Source organism: Electrophorus electricus, chromosome 7 (assembly GCF_041902795.1).
Source record: "Electrophorus electricus isolate QZ-2024a chromosome 7, ASM4190279v1, whole genome shotgun sequence".
Classification (NCBI taxonomy): Eukaryota; Metazoa; Chordata; class Actinopteri; order Gymnotiformes; family Gymnotidae; genus Electrophorus; species Electrophorus electricus.
Genome location: NC_137503.1, coordinates 26,581,485 through 26,600,444, shown reverse-complemented (window position 1 = coordinate 26,600,444; position 18,960 = coordinate 26,581,485). Strand labels below are relative to the sequence as shown.

The window sequence follows — 18,960 nt, the reverse complement described above, 5'->3', positions numbered from 1 at the left end:
AAGAAAAGTGTATTGCAGATGTAGATGTAGAGTTTAGGTATATTAAAACAGCCAAGTGGCATTTAAGAATCTTCCTGAAGAATATGTTTTAGTTTGATGCTGAAATGGAGATTCACCACCTACAACCACTGCAAGGCTTGCCAGCTACCAAAGCCATTGTTCCCACTCACATGCCAAGCCCACAAAACTATAAAAAGCCCTGAATTATATTTTACGAAACTCTTCACAGTAATTGTCCTGCTTTCTATGAAAAATAATGAAAGCACTGAAAATAAAGAAAGTGTGGAATTAAAAGAGACTCAAAAGTGAGTCTACTGCTATCAGCCGTACTACTCTTAGCCATCAATACATGAAGATGTAATGTGAATTCTGTGAAGATCTGAAGGTTGTTTGATTTTTAGTCAACACAACTGTGTAACTTACTTTTATTTGTGCAAGCCCCATCCTACCTGGTATCTCATTGGCCACAACTGAGGGCGGGACTGTTTGGCTGCCAGCCATTTGCTGGTGACTGATCATGTGACAGCACTGGGGGACTGCATTGTTGACCATATAGAGCGTGTCAGGCACATTGGACATGCGCACCATGCGCAGCCTCACTAGATCAGACTGTTCCACCATCATCTCATCCAGAACCGCCTAACACATGGATGCACATAAACATACACACCTTGAGACTAAAAATTATTTACTAGTTGCTGCTGGTTCTTCTTAAGGTTCCTTATAATTACATAAAGGTTAGCCAACACACAAAAAACTGATATGTTAAGGTTGAGCTGGCTTTTAACTCCATGCAGCGTAGCTTACCTTGGCCTCCTCCACATAGGGGGAAAAAAGGCGGGGCCGCACGTAGATACCTGCGCTCTTCTGCCTCAGCCAGGCATTGGCCTTTCCCCCTTCAGCTGTGGGGAGCATGTCTGATGGAGGAGTGCTGATCAGACCACGCTTCAGCTTTCAGGATACAGAGCATGAGAGGCAGTAAAGTTAGTTCTTTATGCAATTAAAGAAAGGAGTTCTTGTTTTTTGAACAAATGCTGAAAATGCAGATGTCCTCAGTTATACAAGCCACTCACAGTGTCAGAGAGAACCTCACTGTTGGTGGGCAGAATGTGCTCAGTGCGCACACAGGGTAGCAGAGGGGACAGAATCTCCTTTAGCTCCTCCAGGTCCAGATCCCTCCTCTTCACTCCACGCTTATTCACGCTGTGTGCCGTGCCACTCAGCAAGTTCGGTTCTGCAATGCACATGCATACAGACACATAAAAACCCATCTCTTTACATCAACAATCCAGACTGGAGGCTATGGGTGCAAAGGGAAGGCTTCCAGAGGATTACTTGTTTCTATAAATCTGCTCTATCTTCTGCATTCAGGCCCTTGAGCTGCTTTAGAGGCTATACTCTATGGTTGACCCTGTACACTGGACCCACTTTCCCCCACTCACCATCAATAAATATGCTTGCAGATCTGACCTTAGTAGAGGTTAGCTATACATTATGTAATTCAACAAGTTCTAAACTGCAATTCAAATGAAGGGGTTCTTTGTTCTCTCGCCCATTTCATTCATCTAAGGATTTATTCAGGGCCTCAATCAAGTACACACTTGTCAGAAAAAACATACTCTCTCTTGTGTACTCAAAGTATAAAAAAACAAACAACCATGGGTATATTTACATGAGATTCTCAGAAACACTCCAAATGTGGCCCATTTACATGGCAATTAGGGTATGTTCCCAGTATTTCTGTTCCTTTGTGAAGCTCGGTATTCTTACCCCGATCAGCCATCCGCTTGATGAGCTGGTGCTCACCCCACTTGACCACGTACTTGAGGATATCCTGCTCGCTGGCCTGTAGGGGGCAGAGTAGAGAAGGCAGATTTTGTTCACACTGGGTATGTCCCTGGCTCTGCACTGCTGAGGATGGCCTCTGGCAGGAACAGCTTCTCCAACACATTGGAAGGATATTTATATTTAAAGCTAAGCACAAAGAAATGGGTCACCTTTCTGCAGCATTTCATTTAGATTGCATGTTACTCTGCAATTCAAAACAGGCCATTAAGGCCACTAACACTGCTCTTTCAGGCTTTTCAATATTGTACTGCTACAAAGGCGTTCATTCTTCATTAGAAAGTATTTTGGCAATTGAGGAGCTCTCGCCCTCACACTCTGTACACTATCCAGCTAAAAGTGCTGAAATACTCAGATGATCCTCCTCCACAGTACACAGTCTCTGTGGCAAACAATCACTAAGCTGTCCGCTACCATGGGAACTAGGGACCCACACCACATGTTTACCCCTCCTGCCGCTCAGTCACCGATGGGACCAGATGACTGAGTTAAAGAGTTAAAGGCTCTGCTCTTTCAGCTGAAAAACACACTGCCCTGCAGAAATGTCTGAGAAGAGTTAAGAGGCCATCTGATACAGCTGATTCATATGTGCCTGCAAGGAAGGGAAAAACCAAAACCCTGCAGACTCTGAGGGACAGAGTTTCAATTCAGCACAGACAGGAAAAACAACCTGACACTGACAGACTGCTGCCTTAAACAGGAGGAGCTGCAGAGGCCCAGGAGAGTCTGTGCACTTAACAAGGTCAAGGTTACACAAGCAAAATGACACTTGCACCTGCTATGCTGAATCAAGCTTTCTATGGAGAAGGCAGAATCTGTTTTTTGAAGGTGGCAACAGAATATATAAAAGAGCTGTCTTTAGCTAGCTAGCAAATCAACAATAGTGATTTAGTGGAGCTGAAGGAACTAGATATTAGAAGTCAACTGTGGTGAATTTTCTTGGAGCCACAATCCATCAACTCCAACAAGAAATTGTTTGAATTTAGATTGGGTATTATAATAATAGTTTAACAAAAGAGAAAATTTAACATGTCTAGCATCTGTAGTACACTTCTCACCTGCAGATAATCTGACTGGATGGCGCTCAGCAGGTGCTCTTTGCTCAGGTCACAGAGAACATCTGACATCATGACCTGACTGAACTCCTCACACAGGAAGTGCATGGCCTGCCGGTGGACCCACTTTGAGCCATAGGGCTGGGAACTCCACTTCAGGATGGCTACCACCGAGTCCAGAGAGATGCTCTCCACCACAATGTCCTCACAGCCTGAAGACACACATAGGCACAGTCAGGCATCCACTCCACGAATGACCTGTTTTAAAACCGTTTTCATTCTTCAGTATTTGAAACTTGAAACTACAACCTCCCTGATCCCCACAGAATCACGTAACATTAGCATAAGCTGTTAATTTTGGTTTAGAAATATTAGTGCTCTTCCAGTACAACTGAAGAAAAGAAATATAAAGCACTAAAGACTGCCCTCGATGAAACTGTTTCCAATTTCTAACTTCATAAGCTCTGAGGTGCTATCCTGGTTCTGCCATTCATTAACATAATTACTATTCAATAAAAACAATAAAAGGTGTCTCACTCTTTTACTCTCTCAGACAAACACACACATGCACCCATAACTTTGTCCCCCCAAAACATATGCACACAAACATAAGGCTTAAAACACAAGGCCTTATTTAAAAAGGGAAAAAAGTGGAAAGGGAAAAATTGATAATAAATCACAGGGAACTACACAAATAAAAACGGTCACAGGCGTTGTCTCTCTCTGTATCAGGGACACACTCTGAGCATGGAAGGCTTCTTTCCAGCAAAGAGATGAAGCAGAATATGGACCGCTGGGAACTAATGCAAATCTCACTTCAGGGACGGGGTACTAGAGTACCTGAGAACACCTGTTCCCCAGCCCTTCTGTTTCTTCAGAGCAGAGGGAGCAGAACAGCATGGCTGCTACTACCTTTCCAGACACACTAACACTGCAGGATAGAATGTGTAAAACCATCTTGGACTGTTTTCTGATACCTTACCATAGAATACCAGCTTCTGATGAGCATTAATCCCCCCCCTTCAGTCAAAGATATGTGGATGACAGCACATAAGAATATTTGATGTCAATCAAACTTCAGAGGCGATATCAGGTCGAGGCCATTTAGTGAGTTATTCCCTTATTCTCTTATTCCCTTTTCTCATCTATCAAGTATTCATGGGATCCCAGCTATGCCCACAGATACAGTAACTTGTACAGTCAAACCTTGAAAACACCGTCAATATCCTTAGTGAAGAGCAGGCAGAGTGAACTCGTTAGACAGAATATGAAGAAAGTTCGCACCCAATTAAGAAGTAATTAAGAATAATGAAAGAAAACTACAAGGCTGTGTGTTACCACAGCAAAAGCACAATTCCTCATGTCTGAAGAAAGGTCTAGAAAGCAACATGCGAAGCTTCTGTCTGATCATTAGTCTGATATCACACACCCATTTTTCCCCTTGGTCAGGAGACAAAGTTCTAATTAGTGGGTTGAGCTGATGCCAGAGAGACTTCACTTCAGATTTTGCCACCAAGCTGCAGCTAGCATAAGTGACCAGCAGATGAGGCTCTGCTCAGCTGCAGATGTATGTCACGACCAAAACCAGTCAGGACAGAAATAACTGCACTCTCCTGCACATGGTGCAGGAAAAACAAGGCACTGAAACAGACAAGAGAGCCATATTCAAACAAATAAAAATGGAAGAGAGGAAAACTTGTTTTTCATACTGAAGAAACATTTATTTGCAAGAAAAACAGCAAATAGGGTTTTCTTTGAGTCAATAACACCCTCATGAGGAAAATCAATCAAGGTCACATAAAACAGCAAAGGGACTCATTTTACAGCTGGGTTAACTTCTTACTAGACTACTTGGAAAATTTAAGAGAACTTTGACTTTTGAAGTAGAAGTGGGGGTGGAGTGTGGGAGTGCTGAATGACTGTTCAATCAGAAGAGTATTTATCACAGTAGAAAAGTGCAGCTCCTTAATTAACTAGCCAGGGGCATAGAACCAGAATTAGGGCCATTTATGATGAAGGACAAGGTGAGCAATATGAGTAAGGAGAAGAGTGAGGGAGAGAAAGAGATTAATGTGTGCTATGCAAAAAAAGAAAAAAAAAATGGAGAGAAGCTAGAGGGATGCCTGGTGACATGGATAAAATAGTAAAATAGACAGCTATGGCACAAGGAAAGAAAGACAAGAAGAATGCAAGAAGGCACATATAGCATTAACCTACTGGTGTTTAGGGAAGCAAGTATGATAGACAGAATGAGAAGAAAGAGACTCTAAGGGAGAAGAACTCATGTATCATAGTATCATGTAGACAGGATCACAGACACTATTCTGCTAAAATTCTATAAAATTCTATAAAATCTTGGGAGAAATTACTAAGTTCCACAAAGATGATTTGGAAAACCAAGGGCTTCCAAATGAGCTACAAGCAAAGTCATCACATAATTTCTTGCAGTGTACCCACACTAAATTCTTATGTGGATTTCCCCTTTTCATATTTTTGCATATTACATATGACAACTATGGTACTTTGCATGACGGTGCTGCATCACTGCTCTATGATGGGATGCCGATGAGCTATCATTTTTTATACTCTAGAATGAAATGGTCCATAACAAGGCATTGCACAGAAATCTTAAATCACTAAATGAGAAAGATTCACAGAAATATTTAAAACAAGGCTGCTATTAATTTGATAAGAAAAGGTGGTTGAAACGAAAACATGGTCCTGTTACTACCGTCTTGGAAAGAAAAAAAATGGAACTGATATTTCAGGGATTACTGAGTATGCTCAAGTATGCTCAGATGGCCCAATTCTGTATATTTTATTGTGGACAATAAAATTCAAAATAATTCTTATTAATAGGACAGACAGTCCTAAGATTTTTTTTTCTTTTGTCTAAATAAATCTTGAATAAATCTTGCTTCCTATAATCCCCCCCACACATCTATGGTAAACAGAGGGTTCTGAATTTTCAAGGTGCAGGGAAATTTTACAGACTACTAAAAGTGAGAAAATAGACCAAACTGCCACCTTTAAAAGATGCAAGCAAGATTCTTAAATATGTACAAGAAAACATAAAAGTCAATTGCTGACATGTGTCTGCTTTTGTTTTTGATTAACCTTTGTAAAAGGTTTTTTTTTTTTTTTTAAACCCTCCTAGCACCAGAGAAGGCACAACATTGATAACTGATAATCAAATCCCAGTACAAGCTCATCCTCTGCTTAAATGAAACAAAAATTTTAAAAAGTCAACAAGAGTGTTTTTAAAAAAAATATAAGAGAATGCAGCCTCTGCTTGGTCAGCGCTCTTTTTTTTTTTACTGTCCATATAGCCTACCTGCTCTGTGTGATGGCTGCTGACTTGGTGCTAAATGACTGACTACCACTGCTCCATTTCACAGATCTGAAAAATTGCCTTTATTTCCTAGTGAACTCTAACAACACACAGGCACTAAAACTGCCCATCATTGCTTGTATGGCTGGGTTTGGTGAGAAAGGCACAATTCACAAGGGGACTGTCAGGGGACTGATATAGCCTATTAAGTGGAGCAAAATTATGCATAAAATATTTATAACTCTGCATCAACCATCTGTTGCATAATTTTACCATTTTACAATGTATTTATACAACTGGCATAACTGTACGAGATCTCCCATAACGGGTGACTTGGAATGCGTGTGAGCTCTGAGAGTGATCAAAGCTATGTCAGTAACCAAGAAATTCTATTAAAAAAATAAATAAAAAATTAACCAGTTGGATTTTATTCTAGGCCTTGGCCAATAAGAACACAGGTCTGACACACCTCTGAATGGTGCGATTGGTATGGAATGTTCTGGCAGAAAAGCTCCTGAGCTCATGACTGGGTTATGTTGACAGGCCTGAAATTGATCGCTATCCATTACAAATCAAAGTCCTACCAACAGGTCATGGGGATCAGCTGACACTAACACTAGATCCTGCTACAAAGCTAAAGTAAAAGGCTCAGAGTTATCAATTTCCATCATAAAAGCTTCTATAAAGTTAAAAGGGGGGCAAGTGCTTCTGTGTAGGTGAAATCACTGCAAAGAGAATAAGTCTGTTTCATACATTTAAAATCAGACATTTCATGAATATGAGATCCTGGAAAGAAATTGTTCTGGGAAAGGTGCATTTTTTAAGCACAGTTAATCAGTGTCTACACTGGATACTATTTTTCTAGTTACCAACAAAAGAAATTATTTCTCTGTCAATAGTACATTTTGCGAAATCACTGAGCCAAGACACTGAATCAATTACTTTACCATGGAACAATCAATAGCAGTGGAAGGAAAGAATGAACCAAGAGAGTGAAGAGCAATATGAGAAGACTGAGCAATCCTGCCAGGTAGACTTCTGCAACATCAGTGACATTTCAATGAGAACACCTCATCTTCAGTGTTTTCTGTGTGCAACTGTTTTAGAAAACATGTCACACTAGAATAAAATCCTGCTTACTTCTTTGGCACCCATTCCAAAATAACTTCATAAATTACATAACTGCTATAAATCATTTGTCTGTCAGTAGAAAGCTGGCGAAACATTACTTTCATCTTCTAACCCCCCCCCCCCAAAAAAAACCCCTGAAAAAGTAATGGAAGAGTGGAGTGGTTACAGAGCTTTGGAACACATATGGGAAAAGGAGACAAACACACTGCAACCACTCCACCCCGCTCCTTCCCTTCCGACAGCTTGTGAATTAATTAGCCAGTAAACAAAGCCTGAAGAGTAGGCGTGAGACTGGAGAGAGAAAGTTAGATAGAGTGAAGGAAGTACAGGGGTATAGAGGAGGGTAGAGTGAGGGAGAAAGACAATGACAGGGAGAGGGAAAGGGAAAAAGTTGAGTGAAAAAGACATGAAAAGGTAAGAGTGAGTAGGAGAGAGGGAAAAAAGAAAGAAAGTGAACAATAGGCTAAATAAGGGAGATAAAACCCACCCTGAGCCAACATGCTGAACTCCAGGAACAGAGCGATGTGGTAGAGCTCCATGGCCTCCTCAGTTCGACTCATGCTCCCTTTCCCTGCTACCAAAGCCTGTACTTCACCCAGGCTCCCTGCTGACGGGCTTCCGCAAAGCACCAGCGAGAGGTCCACGGTGTCGGTGTACATGCAGTGCAGGATGACGCAGGCGTACTTCCTGGGGATGATGGACTCATCGAGGACGATGCGCGTGGGTGCCTGCAGCATGTGTTCCGTCATCTCCTCCCCTGTGCGAATGCGCCGCTGCAGCAGGTTCCGGAAGAAGGGCGAGCGTGCTGATAGCACGGCCTTATGCGCCCTCAGCTCCTCCTCGGCCCCAGCACTGCCGCCGGCTGCAGGAGGCCCGCTGGCTCCAAATGGCTCCACAAGCTCTGAGTCAGAGGAGAAGCTCAACAGAGAGTCATAGTAGCACATGTGCTCACACAGGCTGCGCATGTCCGCCTCCAGGGAGTTGGGCGTCCCAAACTCCTCCCTCAGCCGCACCAGGACGTCCACATTCTGTAGGCGTGCATCGTCCAGCTCCCCAGTGTACAGGTAATAGAGCAGCGAGGAGAACATGGGTGAGTCCATGCCCACCGTGCCCACGTCCAGCAACACCTCTGCACCACAGCCTGGTGAAGAGGACAGCAGTGTCTTGAAAAATGGACAACGGGCAACCAGGATGGCACGGTGTGCCGGGAAGCAGGCATCCTGGAAGATCAGGTCCACGTCCGTGCAGTATTTGTGCTGGTAGAGGGCAGCAAGGTCCTGCTGCAGGGTTCGGGCCTCGGGCCGGGCCAGGCCGGCCTGCATGCTAAGTTCCTTCAGGGCAGCTGTGCCCTCATACTCCTCCACCAGGGCATTGACGTCACGCACATCCCAGCCAGAGAGGAGCTCGCGCATCTGCCGTGCATGGTCGGCTGAGCGGCTGGATTTCCGGCGCTTAATGAATCTCCTCTTGAGGGTGGCCAGGCTTGAGCTCTTTTTCTTTTTGTCATGTGGTTTTTCGGGCCCATGTTCCAGACTGTAGAGCTTAGACTCGGCCCCATAACCCTGGGGTGTATAAGATGTCCCTGTATAATGTGTCAAGACAAAAAAAAATTGAAGAAATTGAATAACAATTTGTGAATGCAAATTGTCAAAGCATAATTCTGAATGCATTTTTTTTCATCTCAACACTTCTAAGACTCTGTTCACACATATAGTCTGTATGTGTAAACATACAAATTTGTATTGTGCAACAGATATATTGGAGTCCACTGCACCACAGGCCACATGAGCAAAATCCATTTTTAGACAAATCCAGATTTGCCAACTAGAACCACATTTGGTTACAATCTTATCCCTCTAAAAAAAAAAAAAAAAAAAAAAGTATTTATACTCTAACATTAACAAAGTTGTGAATTAAGAGAAGACAACTGCAAAAAAAATGTGTTACCATAAAACATGCATGTAAATGTATGTTGTGTCACCCAGGGGTTATCAACATATACAAGATGACAGATTTTTATTAAAACACTGTTACAAAGTTCATTGTGGGCCACAGTGTGGCACAACATAAAAATAATTTGAGTTTACTGGTTTGAGCCCTGATGATGCCGATAGCCAAAGGGAGCAAACTGATGCTGCTCTCTGGGTCTGTGGCACATTACTCTGCCCCGTTACTCACTGTGACAATAGCCAATCATGCGTGTTTTGATGAGGGCAGTTAGTGTTATCTGAGTACGTTGGACTGCCCAAGATGGATGGCACTTTGAAAAGGTACTTGGTGTTATGCCTCTCTGAGGAAGCACATGCCACACCCTCTATTTATTCATCGGATCTGTCTGTCAAATAAGGAACATTCAGTTCAAATGATATGTTCTTATAATTTATTTAATTGCCTCTTCAAAAAAGAAATTTAAATTTGGTACTTGAAAAAATATTTGATATAATTTTTGAAAAAAATATTTGATATAATTATGACAGTATTTAAGATTTATTATTCCTTAGAAAACCCCTGTTAGTTGTGGCAGTAATAAAGCAAAGACATATGAATAATATGAAGTAATATGATAATATGAAGATATTTTGTGAAAAGCACAAAACTTTAACCCTAACCATTAGCCCTAACAGCATGTTGGTTATGTAGCAATGGCTTTCTTAAAGCATCTTCTTTCAGGAGGCTAGAACACACTGAAACCACAAACCTTTAGATTAAAACAATTTAGCTGCTTTAGAAGGAAAACTATGAGATCATGTACTGTCCTTCCAAGAAAGACCATTTCATATATAAACTGATGTCTCCCAAACAACACTTACCTTTTGTACTTCTGTTTAGTGGTCCATTTTTCATCTGAGGCAAGATGACATGTGCAGCTACTAATTTACCATTTATTTTTCACATGCTGTTGTACATGCAATATTTTAAATGTTTTAATTTTCATGGCAACATATTCCCCCCCCATAACTTGCAGCAGTTATGCTTAATGGGACTGCAATAACTGAATCAAAGCACAGAATGTTCATTGTTTATTATCAATTTTTGATTGCACCATCACTGTGTTGTCCACAGTGAAGCTGAGAGGAAAATTAAGTGACCTGACTGACTTCAATGTTGCATAACAACATGGGAGAGAGGGACTTTGCTCTCTTGTGACCAAGTGCATCCTGGCCACAAATAAGACAATACACAGCTGGAAATCAAGTTGTACTGTGTCTCTCACCAGTACTGAGCAGTTCTTATGCAGGTCTGCAGGAACAATGTTGAGTAATCATTCCAGAATTCTGGAATTGAGCTGATTTTACTGAATTAAACAGTGAAAGGAATTAATTTGTCAAAGTTTGCTTATATCCCTGTTTGAATGTGGGATTCAAATTTAAATGTCTTAATGATTTACAAAAGTTATTTAAAAAAATACTCACCCATGGTGAGTAACTGAAATTCTAGTACTTACTGTTGGGTATTGTTTATTGCACTTATTGTTGTTTGTTATAGAGCTTGTGTTTCACACTTCTAGGCATCAGCACTGATCCCTGTATTTCAACAGCATTCTAGTTCAATGATATCTTGAACTCTAACCTACTGTACTGGCTAGGTTCATTCTTCGAGTAAATGACAAAGCACTTTTCTAAGATGCTTTGGATAACAGAATCTGCCAAATACTGTAAATGTAAAATGTAGTCAGTGAAAGTGAATATTCAAAGTGTGCAAAAGACACTAAAGGAAAAGTCATACCTATAAAAGTCTGCTGGGTGTGAGAATGTCCCCCGAAGCGAGGGGAACATGAGTGAGGATAGCTTGAGGCATTAACACCCATCCTCTTCCCCTTCCTCCTCCTCCTCCTCCTCCTCTTAGTGACGCGCACAGCTGGTGCCACCCTGCTAAATCATTCCGGTCCAATGACAATGCCCTGCCTAACTCATAGCTTCACTTACTCAGGCCTATGGGACTGATGTGAAACTGGAGTTCCATAAGCCATTCCTGGAAGGGAAGAGAAAGAGAGATATAACATTTTCTACTTTAAAATCCCATTTCATTATAGAGAGACAGGTGGGTAGCTGTCTATTTAGTATGTCAATTAACCTCACACTATGATCTTCATAATGTGTTGATAACTTTCAATGGGGCATATCTAAAGGAAAGAAAGGATTCCTATGCACAGATGTCACCTAAGTCCAATCAGCATCCTCTGATAAACTATGTCATTAGCTCAGTTGCTAATGACAATAGCATGGAAAAACAAATATGGCTCATTAGAAATGTCAACATATGAAAATAAATATGTCCTGTACTGAATATACCAGTGACCACAATGAAAGACCATAAGCTTGGAAACTTCAGGATTCTTATGCAAGGTTTTACATTGGCTCTTTCACCGAAACAAGCCATGCTATTTATATTGTTCATTTACTATTGAATAAGCACTGAAAATAAGAAACACAATGTGAAAAATAATATATTAAATGTCCCTTTCTGTTCAGTTTTCCATGCCTTCTAAACATTGAAACTTTAATAATAAAAAAGGTTTCATAATTTGTTCACTTCATATTTTATTTATTTGATTAAGGTTTTGCTTACTTGGCTAGTTCTACATTGCTTTGGGGATATTTCTTCTTCACACTTTAAGAACTAGCTGTATTCCTCCACACAGCACTACATTGAAAATTAGGCCTACCACTAACAGCACAACACATTATACTGGTTTCCAGAAATACATTTTTTCCTTTGAACTTTACTGGCAATGGTAGGTCAAGTTCTTGCCAAAAGAGATGTTGCTTTGAGGGTTGGGTGTGTTTCACCCCCTATGTGTAAAGCTATTGCTCCATCCAGATATTTAGGCTATGCTTCATTTTACTATCCAATCTTGTGCTGCCATAAACGGCTCACAAGAGATTCTCGCAGCATGTCTGGGAGATATAATGGCTTAACTTTCCCCAATTGAGATATTCAGTGCAGAGGGAAAAAATAAGTAATTTTCCACCATGTAGAGTACATATAAGATATAAGAAATAAAGACACATCTTTAAATAAATGTGTGGTTTATGCCAGCTCACTGTGAAAGAAAGATATACCGTCCTTAAGGAATAATGTTCAAATTTCAGCTAACACCCCAACAAAAATGTATTCAGTGTGTCCTGATATTTAGGCATTGCCAGAGACCCCTTCCCTAATCACCAAACACTGAACTGCATTGTTTGTGAAATCCCCTCAAGGACTAAAACTCTCAGGTTACCGCTATTCTTTTGTCATCATGAACCCCCCTGCCAAGGTAGACGGCGAACACAAAAAACACAAAGATATTTGGGGTCCAATTTCATGCCCAGTCACAACAATGGAGGGCCATGCACATGTGTAGGCTCGTGTTTTGACTGATTTAGGTTTCCCTTTCATGCTGTGTGTGGAATGTTTTTAACATCAATGCTGTCATTTTAATAACTTGACTTTGATCTTGAATGTTGAATAAAAGAAAGAGAAGACTGCTGCATGTCAGCACTGTAGGAGCACAAATTCAGGGAATAACAGAACAAAGAAAGAAAGAACACCATAACAGCAAGAAAAGAACAGTGCTTCAAATCCATGCCTGGCTCCTGAAACAACCTCCTTCCAAGAGGGTCCATGGCTACGCTCACTGGTAAACTGGTGCCCAAAAGTGAGGATCTGTACACTGCATATAATAAGAATACCTAATCAGGTTAAAACAAACATGGAGAGGGCATGGCTAAGCAGCAACTCTTGAGCAACACTTCAAGATCCTAGCAGAAAGTGGAGCAGATATTATTGGTAAATATGTTATTTTCTTAAGCCAATCTGAACCCCAGCTATTAATTACAACTGCAGGGACAAAAATGTCACATATTTTGTAGCAGTAATGGTTGCCAATGTCAGTGTGGTACCTGCTAGGAAAATTAATCTATTCAACATAGAAAATTCCAGCAAATATAATTCAATTCAAAGATGGCACTGACAAAGAATATATAAATGACCGTGTTGATGCACAGAAAACTCCAATACAACCGTATTTCTTTTACCACTACACAATTTTACCATTAAAGTATGAAAGTATTGATCAGCAGCTGATCAGAACCAACCAGGATCTCTGTTGCAAGTACGTTATCAGAGACTGACTGATGGTCCCTTTCTTTCTTTACCATCTAGCTGACTGATACGAGCATCAGTTCTCAGTAACTTTTTATAGGAGACAATGAGAACTACAAGCTTTAAAAGGAGAACATGCCATCCATCTAGCATTTTATCTGTATCTGATGCACATCCAAACCAATCCTATGTAATATTGTGAACGTGTCCTGCATGGGAAATCATTTAAAGAGTTTTAAAAAGATTAATTTGGCTGGACACTTTCCTCTGCATCAGACCACAGTGAGTATCAGAAGGCAACAGAGTAGTAGAGGATGTTAAGGATTTAGAATTCTGTTGTTTGATCTCAACTAGACCGGCTGTGTCATTCCGAGGCAGTAATGGTCCACTTCTATTTGTTAATCTATATTAGGATACTTACTGCATTTAATCTGTTTTGCAGATCTTTAGGCCATTTTTGGCTGAAAATAATTTATGGCCTACTACCTTCATTTGCCTGTACCCAAAACCATGACATTGTAAATAGGTCTATTATAAGCCTAATTAATGTGTGTTGGTTGCAACAGTAACTCTTACCAGTTTAATTTAAACTATCATGCAAATAATTGCTTAAATAATTAAATTAAAGCAGACATTTGGTCTACTTTTCAGTCTGAAAATAACTTTTTCCATTAATTGTTACTTTATACTCATTTTTGTGCCTTTGCCCTCCTTCTCCTGTCCCTATGAGATCAGATCAGTATCAGCTGATTCTATCTGCAGAAAACCATAAATTGGATAGGCCACATATACAATGTTATCAGCCCATCTCTACTCTAAACCATTTGAATGCAATGAGTATTAAACTAAATCTACAGAGCAGGAGAAACAAAAATTTGACAAATGCAATCCCTGGGTCGGGAGCATTTTACTGTATAAGTGCCAATAAAACAAAGATCTGGATACTAATTTTAAGTCGCTTTGGATAAAAGCGTCAGCTAAATGCCATAAATCTAAATCTAAATACTAAGACTCAAATATCAAGGATGAACTGAGTCCATGACGGCTAGAGAAAATGTCTTTTTTGTTTATATAGCCAACTCAGTGTGTGGGGTAGGGGTGGGTTGCTAATTACAGTATCTGATAGAATAAAACAACAACAACAACAACATCTCAAGCTGAATGGCAGGAGTGGAGAAGAGATATGAATGGTTCAGGGCATGTGCAGCGCATGTGCTGAAGCAAACATGGGAGTTATGCAAGTAATGGACGAACACGTTTTGATATAATCTGGATACCAATGGGTGCCTGTGTCAATCACACTAAATACACCTTGTTCTCACAACTTTTAATAATATTTTCGAAGGAAAATATACTATACTTTGCTATACTTTTCTTATGTCCAAGTAGAGTAAGAATCCATGCTTGTTATACGTTTCAGTCTCCATACTCAGTAGTAGTATTGGGGATTCAAACATTACCTTCCTTATTGTTGCACACAAGTCATCTCCCCCGAGAGAGAGAGAGAGAGAGAGAGAGAGAGAGAGAGAGAGAGAGAGAGAGAGAGAGAGAGAGAGAGAGAGAGAGAGAGAGAGAGAGAGAGAGAGAGAGAGAGAGAGAGAGAGAAGGAGTCTCATGATGAATAAGAAAAGCCCAAATTCCAGTACCACTTAAAAGCTTAGCATTAATGAAATGTTAGGAGTATTGCTAAGTGTTTCCACATATACTGTCTAACCTTGAGCTGTATATTGAGCTCAGAATCAGCTGGCCAAGGTGGAAAAAAAATGCCTGCCTCTCAAAACGGCATCTGCTATGGAAAGGCTGATAACCCCTCAAATGTGTCTGTCTTCATTTTTTCCCCAATTTCAATTAGGTTTTTTTGTGTGTGTGTGTGTGTTTGGCCACATCTTTGCAACCATATTTTCCAGTCAAATAGCAGCTCTGTTCACATCTTAGCAGACAGTTGTTTTACGTTGCTTTTTGAATGGGGACAATCTTTAATTATCTAGGCAGCTGCCTACTGAACAGATCGCAGGGAAGATCTCATACTCATGCATCAGTAAATTTCATAATCCGATGTCAGCACAGCCTTCACCTCATAAGGGTTTTCCCTGGACCCAATCCACAAAAGCCTTCCACCATCAAAACTGTTTTGTTTTTTACCCAATTTGTGCATTCACCAACATAGTGGACCACGTCATGCCAAGGAGCACCAGAGCAGAAACTCAAGATGCGTTGATCGGATACCACTTTTCTTGCACTTAGTGGTCTGGTAATGTCAGTTGAACAAAAAACAAAACAAAAAAGCCAAGCATAAAAGGAGCCACTTCTTGTACTGTTTCTATGCTCCTTTCGAAGTTAGGAAAAGGAGGGCAAGGGAGGAGGGGAAGGGGGGCCAGAGAAGTGTCAGCACCCTATGGCAGCTTCCTGTCAGCAGTAGCAGGCTGGCTTGTGTGAGACTAATGAGCATAGACTGTGCCAAGCCACACCAGGCCAGCTGTAGGTCGTCTGATCCACCATGTCCTACTCTCCCCTTGAGTGTAGCACAAGAGAGCTGGAGAAAACTGAACCAGAACCTTTCATATGTATAGGCCTGTGTCACAGGGTGTTTTCGGCACAAGACTTCATTCAGTTGGTGTCCAGCCAAGACAAAAATCACTAACAGAGCAAGCCAAGGGATCAAGTATCATCATATTAAAAGTTAGGTGCTGTTTTCATGCTTCTAAAACTGCATGTATCAAATAGAATCCCAAAATAGAAAAGGCGAACTAGCACATGACCTCATTCAAAACAGATTTACTGTCACAGTAGTAACTGGAGTAAAAAATAAAAAAAAATAAATTTAAACTCTGACTTAAGCCCATGACTGATGATGAACACAGAAGTTGTGTTGAACCATGTCATGTTAATCCCTGTTCCTTCCACTGATGAAGAGGGCTGACATTTCATCAGCAGACACACAACTTCCTCAGACAGGCACACCCTTTACACAGTCCCTCCACAAAATATGAGATTCAGCAAATACAGTTCCATAAACTGTCTGATTATGTCTAAAAGGTCAGACGAGAATGGGAGGCTTTCTCGGGAAGTTTGCATGTTTTAAAAATAAATCTGTAGATTACATAGAAAACAATTATAGTTCGCTGCAGAGCAATCAACAAAAAGGAAGTATCAGGTCACTGTGTTGTTTTAAAGCCCTCCCTGAGGTGATTTTTAAAATAATTTTTGATGAAATACATCACAGGCATAAAATACTAAGCACTATGACATAAATCTCCTCGACATAACCACATTAATAAACAGAAGGACATGGTATTCGATAACAGTGTAGAAATTATAATGTGCCTAATTAATATGGACTTATCCTACTGTACGTTTAATAAGCATGCAAAAGAGAGAATTGACAAACACAAGTTTAAGGTTGCCCAATTCAATATTCTTTGCTTTTGTTCTCAACTTTATAATCCACAAATAATGCGATGTCACTGACAGTTGAGTGTTGCTGTCTAACTGGTAGTGACTGATGGAAATATTTAGCAAAATAAACATCTATGGTCCATAACAAATAAATGGCAAGAAACTAGGAATAACCAGTTGCTTTCTGAGGAGGGACTTGATGAGACAAGGCATGATCCAAGTTATATCATCTTTGGCTTGGAGATAAAAGATCGTGCCTGAGGCAATTAGGTGAAAGTTGGTTTCCGTCCCCCACAGGATTTACCGGTACCATCAAAATCCAAGGCTCCTGTTCATATATTCATCTCTTTGTGCTAGAAAATACTGAACCAGCACTACAAGGCAAATATATATAAATGCTATTGCATTATAACTTCACGTCAAAATATTAGGCCTATTCATTAGACGTCACATAAAAGCATCAAGTAAACTATCCATCATACATTTTCAGCAACATATGTATAATACACAATTTACAAACGTATTTCTGGATTAATTTATATATCTAAAAAAATTCTACAAATATTTATGCAAAACAATATCTAATTTTAAATAAATGCTCAAAATCCAAAGTTTATTTTCAAAATGTACTTGAATGTTAAATTCATTTTCAAATTTCTGAATCAACAATTATAAATGGCTGGATAGATTTGGATTTCACTACATTTGCATATGGATTTCTGAGACGGTCCCACCAGGCTCAATTCACAAAGGTATTGGTTTGTTGGTTGTTTGCTTGTTCATTTGTTAACCACTTAAATCCCACCTACTATGTTATGATTGGATAGCATAAGCAGTTCTCTAACTGGACATTCAAGATGACTTAGGCATCAACATTAATAGGTTTCAACTGCCGCCTAGGGTTAGGCGAAAGGTCTCTTCTAGGATCCATTTGTCCATAGCTACCAAATTGCTAGTTAATTAGCTGTTGTGAGTAAATTTCTAAAAGTGGACCTCATTTTCAGCTTTAGGGTCATATTTAATTTATCTAGGTCAAATGGTACCTTATTAAGAAGATCGATCGTTCTGAAAATTTTGATATGAAACAAATGGGTTTCATGGTATTAGTAAGTCACCTTTACATCCACACAAAGTAGGGGCTCTGGTACCAGTTCTCTCAAGTGAGAGTGGGTCTCTTCTACCAAGGTCCAACAGGGGGCCCTGGTCAGCAGCGAGACATGTCCCAGACTGCGCACCAATCAGTTTGAGTTCATCTTGGTGGACAAGAGGATTGCCTCAATGAGACAGAGTCTCACAGAGGACTTCGACAGTTCGTGCATGTATGTACCTAATAGCAGTTCAGAGTATTCAGTTTTCTTATTGAAGAATATGGGGCAGACACCTGTGAGAATGGGAGGCCCATGGGAAAATGTTAATAGACTTAATAGGCAGCTACTGAGATGAAAGTTCATTCTTGGGGGCAAGAGGAGAGACCATGAAGAAAGATTTTTTGGTGGCTCTAAAGAAGTTCTGGCAAACTGTTCAATGCCTCAGGAGGGAAGACACAATGGTAGGGAAGCGCTTATCCCTACTGGATATTGTTGGGGATATTGTAGATCAGTGATACACTATGAGGAGCTCCTCAACTCGAAGGGTATCCTCTTATATTAGGAGGTAGTACCTGAAACCAAGAATTAGTAAAATTACATTTCTGAGGATGAAGTCACCATAGTAGTTGTGTAGTGCCAGAGCAACATGAATAAATTAATTTCGACCAGAGATGCTGAAGGCACTAGACAGCATTGGGGCTGTGCGGTTAACATGTCTCTTCAGTGTTGCATGGTAAACTGGAACAGTGTTTTTGGACTGGAAAGCTGCACTACAGCTCTTCGTGGCCAAATCCGAAGCAGATGGGATGAAAATCAGCACTTTCAAGTTCAGGGTACACTCTCAGAATATAATCAAACATATCAACAAAAAAACAAAATTTTTTTTAAGAAGTTGATGTTTCTTTGGATTTTGTTCAGGAGTAATGGGAAAAGACAGCAATAATTATACACAGTAAGGATGCCCATATTAAATAAGACTATTCCGATTCATTATGTTCCCTTAAAAAAAAAAAAAAAAAAGTTTCTT

The 18,960-nt window shown here is 40.3% G+C and overlaps 1 protein-coding gene across 7 annotated transcripts in view; it reads right to left on the bottom strand.

The window, feature by feature from the left end:
- The window catches only part of btbd7 (BTB (POZ) domain containing 7), a 35,237-nt gene that overhangs the window by 8,331 nt on the left and 7,946 nt on the right, over nucleotides 1-18,960 (bottom strand). For 4 of the 7 annotated variants that reach the window (XM_026998941.3, XM_035524009.2, XM_035524010.2 and 1 more), the window contains exons 2-8: nucleotides 11,089-11,334; nucleotides 7,850-8,944; nucleotides 2,904-3,112; nucleotides 1,771-1,846; nucleotides 1,074-1,234; nucleotides 808-951; nucleotides 450-639 (exon numbers count right to left, since the gene is read on the bottom strand). In XM_026998941.3, coding sequence (XP_026854742.2) covers nucleotides 450-639; nucleotides 808-951; nucleotides 1,074-1,234; nucleotides 1,771-1,846; nucleotides 2,904-3,112; nucleotides 7,850-8,944; nucleotides 11,089-11,170 — 1,957 coding nt within the window. In that variant the 5' untranslated portion in view covers nucleotides 11,171-11,334. Of the gene's footprint in view, nucleotides 1-423; nucleotides 640-807; nucleotides 952-1,073; nucleotides 1,235-1,770; nucleotides 1,847-2,903; nucleotides 3,113-7,849; nucleotides 8,945-11,088; nucleotides 11,335-18,960 lie in introns of those variants that run through there. The other 3 variants (XM_081717044.1, XM_081717042.1, XM_081717045.1) reach the window with 3 other exon arrangements.